This window comes from Triticum dicoccoides, chromosome 6A (genome assembly GCF_002162155.2).
Source record: "Triticum dicoccoides isolate Atlit2015 ecotype Zavitan chromosome 6A, WEW_v2.0, whole genome shotgun sequence".
Lineage (NCBI taxonomy): Eukaryota > Viridiplantae > Streptophyta > Magnoliopsida > Poales > Poaceae > Triticum > Triticum dicoccoides.
This window is the reverse complement of record NC_041390.1, coordinates 148,610,387-148,617,856: the sequence shown is the minus strand read 5'-3', so window position 1 is coordinate 148,617,856 and position 7,470 is coordinate 148,610,387. Positions and strand designations below refer to the sequence as shown.

The 7,470-nt window shown below is 44.6% G+C and overlaps 1 protein-coding gene across 3 annotated transcripts in view; it reads left to right on the top strand.

Annotated features, from left to right (window-relative positions):
- The first annotated feature begins 2,395 nt into the window (after window positions 1–2,395).
- Window positions 2,396–7,470, top strand: part of LOC119316335 (putative callose synthase 8) — a 20,196-nt gene continuing 15,121 nt past the window's right edge. For 2 of the 3 annotated variants that reach the window (XM_037590649.1, XM_037590648.1), the window contains exons 1-9: window positions 2,396–2,951; window positions 3,983–4,083; window positions 4,308–4,378; window positions 4,553–4,634; window positions 4,710–4,814; window positions 5,349–5,465; window positions 5,568–5,660; window positions 5,742–5,833; window positions 5,954–6,080. In XM_037590649.1, the coding sequence (XP_037446546.1) occupies window positions 2,681–2,951; window positions 3,983–4,083; window positions 4,308–4,378; window positions 4,553–4,634; window positions 4,710–4,814; window positions 5,349–5,465; window positions 5,568–5,660; window positions 5,742–5,833; window positions 5,954–6,080 (1,059 nt within the window). In that variant the 5' untranslated portion in view covers window positions 2,396–2,680. Of the gene's footprint in view, window positions 2,952–3,982; window positions 4,084–4,307; window positions 4,379–4,552; window positions 4,635–4,709; window positions 4,815–5,348; window positions 5,466–5,567; window positions 5,661–5,741; window positions 5,834–5,953; window positions 6,081–7,077; window positions 7,444–7,470 lie in introns of those variants that run through there. The other variant, XM_037590650.1, reaches the window with a different exon arrangement.

The following is a 7,470-nucleotide window of genomic DNA, read 5'->3' as shown; positions in this document are numbered from 1 at the left end:
AACAATCTATGCACTAGAATCACAATACAAGGTAACATATTACAGTTGCACTGGCACACTTAATGTACACCATGATCCGAAGTTTCTCTGCACCTAACCTCTCTATTTCAAACGGCAACCTTTTACTTTTACCTCTTTACATTGTATATTTACTTTTAAGCTCTTTATTATTCCCGTTGCAACTATCAAACTTTCTGCCACTCTGGTATATTTGTTTCACGGGACAATATTACCATATGTAAATTTTTAGATAGTTACTTTGCACAAGACCTGTGGGAACTTGTGTGTGACCTAAATGCTATTCATATAACTCTACTTCGCTCTTCGTTGGGACGATAACTATTGGGATACTTACACGAAGGTGCCACGCAACCCCATGTGTCTTGCATGTCATCATTGCCGGATAGTCCCACCATGGAGATGGTACTCGCACCAAGCCAAAGGCTGAACCATCCTGGCAGATTGCCCGGAGCATTCAAGGCTAGGGAGAGTGGACCTGGAGGTTGGACCGAATCGTTTTGGGTCAAACCCGAGCGGGTCAGGACCTTACATGGCCCGTCCAACACTATACCTCTACAAACGCCGAGGAGCCAAAGCCTAAGCGAGCTCTAGGCATGAACTGTCCGGATAGTTGCTTGCGTGCAGATCTTGGCCAAGGCCCATGTATCTTTCCCTTCCCACATACCCATTCATGGTGGGTATCATATATATACTCCTCTCCCACTTCTTCTCTATGGTTAAACGAAGATTTGCATAGGTATCTTGTCCCCAATCTACCTCCCCTTGTGGGACCCAACGTCTCCCTTTGGGAGATGATTCCCTATGGAGAAAAGGCCACTCTTTGTGCTGAAGACTCCCATGGAGCCCAAGACCACCTTGAGAGGTGAAGACTCCGAGGAGTGCAAGGCCTCCTTGTCCTAGGACTTGTGGACTCCCTTGTGTTTTAGTGTTTGCGAGAAACCATTTCAACTGCGTGGTGTGGTTCTACATTGCAAGTGCATGTGTTGCCTTGGGTTCTCGTCCACTAGTGGATGTGTGTTCCATCGAGGAAGCTATGTAGTTATCTCGTGTTTTTGTTCATCCCTGTGTTTCCCTTCTCATTTCTTCCTATAATTTTTGAAGATCTCCCCCCCCCCCTCAAGGGATACACCCCATATCACAACGCGAGTCTCAGGCTTGAGAATCATAGGCAGAGAAATGCAGTTAAATTGACGATCCCTCAAGGCAGGTGGCTCGGGTTGATTTGTGGTCGTAGGATGCCATCCGTGGTCTCGGGGTGTGACGGTTGTTGGTGCGTGGGGGCTCGAGTCTTAGATGTCGAGGCGGCGACCCCAAAAGGTGGGTTGCACAGTAAACTCTTTGGCGAGCCTCGTGGTAGTAGTGTTGGCAACTGTTCTTGGCAATGTGGATATCGAGGGTGAGGGCATTGCCATTGATGGTAGCTGGGCCTGGTCTAAACGCGAAGACCAAAATCCAAGTGTGACGGGATCCCCGTCACGGTCGGCTCAGTGACCAGGTTCCTCGGCAAGGTGAGGGAGATACTTTTAGTGAAATCTCAATACTTTGGCGCCGACATCGGCGATGCCTGCGGGTGTTGCCTCCCTCCTAGGGGTGCCTCTGTGGGCCTTCCCTTCCTTGCTTGCCGGCTCTCTAGTGAAAACCCATGTCCGTTCTGTCGGACTGGGCGACGTGGTGCGGTGCGTCGTTACCCTCTTAAGGGAGTAGTCCAAGCATTCATGTTCGAGTAGCGTCGCGCCGATGTTTGCGGGTAGGTGTGTATCATGAGGCGGAACTTCTTCAGCACCGCCATTTGGCGGTCTTGTTTGTTTTCTCTCCTTCATCTTGGGACGTGAGTTCTCTGTCGGTCAGTTTCTTCAGACTATTCTGGTTGTCGTTCCGTCACTCCTGTACTTTTGCTCGGTGGCAAGCCAGCGGCGTCCGGCCATGCATTCCTTGTGCATTGCCCGCGCCCTCGCCTTGCTTCGTCCTAGTTTTCGTTGATCTGGTTTGTAAGAGGATAATCCAATCACCTTGTATCGCTAGGTCTATTGATTTTATCCACAAAGCAGGGCGAAAACCTCTTCGCAATCTCTCTCTCTCTCTCTCTCTTAGAATGACAAGGTAGATCACTTAGCCCAGAACAGCGTTGCTTAGCACTCTTGCTTAGCCAGTGCTCTCCAAAGCACTCTACCCACCAAGAGAGGGACGTCAAAGCCCCAAAGCAAAGGCAGATGTAATTCTTTTCTCTGGCAAAAGACAGCAAACGAAGGAAAAAAAAGCCAATCTACCACTAGACACCCCCACACTTTTTCTGCAACGCGTCCCCCACCCCTGAACGTTCAAAAAGCCTCCCCCCACACCATCTTTTCTCGCACTACTCGTTTCCCCCTCCCTCGCCCCTTCCCCAGCCTCGTAGAAAAAGCCTTCGCCTCGCCTCACCAGTGCACGCACACAGACGCCGGGCCAACCAAATCCGAGATCAAAAGCGGGCGGCAGGCGAGGCGATCGCCGAAAAAAGCGAAAGCCGCCACCTCCGCGCCGGCCCGGGGGAGGAAAAGCGATAAAGCTTAGCGGCTAAGGCGACGACGAAAGCGAAAGCGAAGGCGGGATTTAGTAGATAAGTAGCGGCGATGGTGCCGAGTGCCGAGTGCTCGCCTCCTCCGCAAGGACGCCTCACGCGATGGAGCCGGAGATCGTGGAGGTCGAGCCGCTGCGGTACGCACCGGCGCCGCAGTGGCGGGCGCCCCCTCCTCCCCCGCCGCTCCCGCCGCCGCCCATGACGGCGTCCTCCAGCGCGAGCGCCGCGGAGGCGAGCGCCAGCGCCAGCGCCGTCACGGCGGCGCTGCAGTTCGACAGCGAGAAGCTCCCGCAGACGCTCGTGCTGGAGATACGGCCGTTCCTGCGCGTCGCCAACCAGATCGAGGCCGAGTCCCCGCGCGTCGCGTACCTCTGTAAGCGCCCGCACGATAACTCTCCCTCGAGTGTTCTCTAGGACTTTTCACCTTATGATGGTGGTAGACTGCGGCTCGCTGGTGCCCGCGACGTGCTCGAGGAAATGCCGGCAGCTCAGGGAGGACCTGGGGTGCAAGATGGACGTTGAACGTCGATGTGTGTAAGTGGTGCAGTGTGTATGTCATTTGAGATCCTGTCGGTGACTGTATTCAGGATAACGCGGGTACGAAACCAGCCTGAAGAGATTCGAGGTGGTTTGGTGCCACTCGTTTCAGTTCAGGAGTATTCTATCTTTTGTGTTGTCATATCCTCTGATGCCGGAAGTTTATGGTTGGTGATCGTGAGTTCTCGGGTGCTTGGTCGTCCATTGCTGCTTTCCACCATCGCTTAAGCATCGTTGCTGATTTAGTTACATCTGGTAATTTGTAGATTCTGCAAAGGATGAGGGGCGAGGCTACTTGGCAGCTCACATGCTTAGCACATCACCTTCTTGAATCTTGAATATCCTTGTCTTCCACTTTCATTTAAAAGAAATGTGTTGTAGGACCAGATGTTAACTGGTTATATTCCAAAGGCTAGAGGGTCTGTTCTAGAATCAGCCAAAGATTCTTCCACAAAGAACATTCTTCTTTAGCAGTACTACCTTTCTGCTTATTTCCCTTCGTTAGCAGAGTAGGTCGTTGGAAGCCTTAAAAATACAGGTAGCTTGATCAGCAGGCAAGTGAAAAACATTCCTTAATTTGGGCTGCAGTACAACATTTGCATCAGGTCGCATAAAAGGTGGCATAACTTATGATATTGCATCACCGAAGAGCTTATGGGGAATTACCAGCAAAGAACATCAAATATCTCAATTACCGTCTTGATTCGCCCTGCCTACCTTTTTTTTCTTTCTTCTTAGCACTGTGAACTTTGCTTGGTCAATTACTAAATTTTTTCTAATGCAGAACAAAGTGCTATAATCATTGAACTATGTTGGAAAGCCAAAGTGGGTCTTTATCTACAAGAGTTGACTTTTATCATTTTACAGGTCGATTTCACGCCTTTGAAAAGGCTCATATGTTGGATCCTCGTTCAACAGGGAGGGGTGTTCGGCAATTTAAAACTACACTTCTTCAGAGATTGGAGCAGGTATGTACATGATGAAAATTAACTTAATTCGGATTGCATAAATGCAATATAAATAAATATCCTGAACATTGGAGCATATTATACATGCTGTAAATGTATATCACATCTTAGCAGATATTCCTTGTTTCAGAACATGAATGCACATTTTCTTTCTGTTACATTAAGATATATGCAACAAGTCACTATTTATTGGTTAAATAATGTTGTATTTACTTTCCAAACAGGATGAGAAAAGCACTTTCTCAAAGAGGAAAGAAAGAAATGATGCCCGGGAGATTAAATCATTCTATGAGAAGTAAGTATGATCTTTCTTTCAGATGCAAATCTGTATTGTAGACTACTTAAAAGTTCTGATGCGGAGACCGGGGGCAATCAAAGTTTTCATTAAAAGACTACTTTCTTAAGAACCACAGCTAAACCACTATCCCCAACCAAAATGTGATTTCCATCCTCTTCTGCCATTTTATAGGAAAAAGCAAGCTAATGCACATCAACTAATGCCTGTCCTGGGAGAAGTTTTGAAGGCTGTTCTCATCGGGACTGGCTTGGAGGTTCTGATACCTTTCACAAAATAATAATTATGATGTATGATGTGCCATGTAGTTAAAGTTTTCATAACTTTGCAGAGCCTTGTTGCTAGTGAAGATTTTGGCGACAAGTCAGGCTTCCGATACAATATTATTCCACTTCATCCTAGATCAAGTCAGCAACCAATCATGCTTCTTCAAGAGGTTTGGACATATTTCTACTCAAAAGTCAAAAATATACCTTCTGGGTATACTATTTGTGCAAGGATAATTAAAGTACAGTACAAAAAAACAAGAATTGTGCCTTCTAATAGGGCCAATGACTCGTGATATCTTCATGTTTGGTATGATACAAAAGGCACTAGCTCCTTGTTACCAGGACTTGTACTGAGTTACCAGATGGTATTTGCCAAGACAATGACCAATCCTCATTGCAGGATAAATTTTCTGGGATACAAAACATAGTAGCAATTGGCTAGTGCTATAAAGAAACTGTTTTCTCATTTCTGAAATATGGATATTTAATTCCAATGTTACGTCTCATAGGACAAAAAATGATACTCCCACAGTCCATATTACTTGTCGATGCTTTAAAGTTGTACTAAAGCAGCGACAAGGAATATGGATTGGAGGGAGTAGTAATTCTTCTTTGGAATGAATAACCTTTAGCCTGTTACTTAATTACTGAGCCTGCATTCTGCATTTAGATAAAATTTCTTATGATATACTATTGTGCAGATCAAAGTTGCAGTGTCTGCGGTGTTTAATGTACGCAGTCTTCCATTGGCTAATGTCAAGGGTGAAAAAAGTCAGACAGATATTTTTCGATGGCTGCAAAGTTGGTTCGGATTCCAGGTTGGCTAGTTATTTGTTCAAATATCAGATTTAGTACCAGTGGCTTTCTCTTGCATTTCAGCTCAGTAATTTGGGGTTGCTTTTTTTTGGGGGGTGGCTTAGAAAGGGAATGTTGCCAACCAAAGGGAGCATCTCATTCTTTTGCTTGCAAATATGCATGCTCGGTTGAATCCAAAGTCATCCTCTGCTCCAATGGTATTCATACAAGAATATTGTTTGCCTTATCTATCTTCTGGTTAACATATTAGAATAACATTTTGATACGCCTGTTTTTAGCTTGATGAAAGAGCAGTAGAGGAATTATTAGCGAAAACATTTGAGAGTTATCTGACCTGGTGCAAATTTTTGGGGAGAAAAAGCAACATATGGTAAATATATGCAGTTTTTATTTCTTTAGATTGGACTGCATCTAACTGAACATCAGCTTGAGTGAATTTCAAGGAAGTGTTTTTTTACTTGTACTGGTCCTCTTTTTATTGCACCTGCAGGTTGCCCTCTGTGAAGCAGGAAATTCAGCAACATAAACTTCTGTACATATCTCTTTATCTTCTTATATGGGGAGAAGCATCAAATTTAAGACTTATGCCAGAATGCTTATGCTACATCTTTCATCATGTACGTTAACTATTTGTCCTTCATCTTTCCATTGCTCTCACTGCATTAATTGTTCAAACTATAACTAAATTTAGTTTTTTCTTGAAATCATCTCTGAACATTTGATATATGTTTATTGGTTTATATCGGTCATATAAATTTTCATTGCTTGGTAGTAAAATCTACCATGTAAATGCTTCTGCCAGAAGAATCTTTTTATAATAATACTATTATTAGGAGTAGTCCTTACACATTTGTTGTTGACAACAGACGAGAACAACAATAACAGTAATAATAGCCATGCTTATAGAATTAGCAGGCATGTGCCAAGTGTTTGGATGTTTTTAGTGCTTGTTTTCTTTTCTGAACTATATTCTAAGTTGACTAGATAAATGGTAGGACGCATGGTTTTCCTACCAAGCAACACATGTTCAAACCCATCTTCCTAGTAGGATATGTTGGTTCACGTGCACCAGCAAATTTGTGTGCATAAATATGGTCACATGTGCATTTTAGGGAAAAAAAAGGAAAGATCGAAGATTGAGTGCATTTATATTGTAAGGCTACCTTGCTCATGTTTTTTGTATGGTGCAATGTGATCTTTCAAGCGCAAACTTTTGCAAATACGCTTGTAAATACATTCTAACTAAAAGAACATTAGGTTGTGTAAAAAAGAAATACTATCTGTTTCAGTGGAAAATGGCCAAAGTTATTGCTTTAATTAGCAGGACAAAATATTTTAAAGTGACATTCCTCACAAAAATAGAATGATCAGTACATCCCCCTTTCAAAAATATAAAAGGGCAATTTTTTCTTTTGCTATTAATTAGTGCTAATCATGATTAAACTGCGTCAGCTCATCCCTGCCTATGAAAAAAAGGAATACGCTGCTCATTCCGCTAGCACTACTGCGGCCGTCCGGCTGCCCGGGATAGCGATGACGGGCTGGGGCTGCTCCTGCATCTATTCGGGACAGGCAGGCTGAAGGCATGTTTGTGCACTCCATTGATCGATCCACACACCAACTGGTTCTGCTGTCCGCACCACAATTGCAGCCGAAGTATTCAGGGTTCGTCCGCTTAATCAATACCATGTGCGTTCTTAGCGGCATGGTTGCAGCGGCTTCACTGATGTTCATGGCCTGCTTGACCCAATGCTCTAACTTCTTATGAAAGCCGTGCACATTCCAACAGCTGGCCGGATGTACATGATAGGCTGCTACCTGGAGCATCCAAGCGCTATGCATGCCATCTCGATGATGCGATGTCAGTCCATGGAAACTTGAGCCAACGGATGGATTTTTTTCTTTCGGAACTGCAGGATGGATTCTTTTCTTAAGTTAATTAAATAATTACTAGACCATTATACCCTTTCACTTGAAAAGGTATGTTTTTAATCTCCACCGTTGATT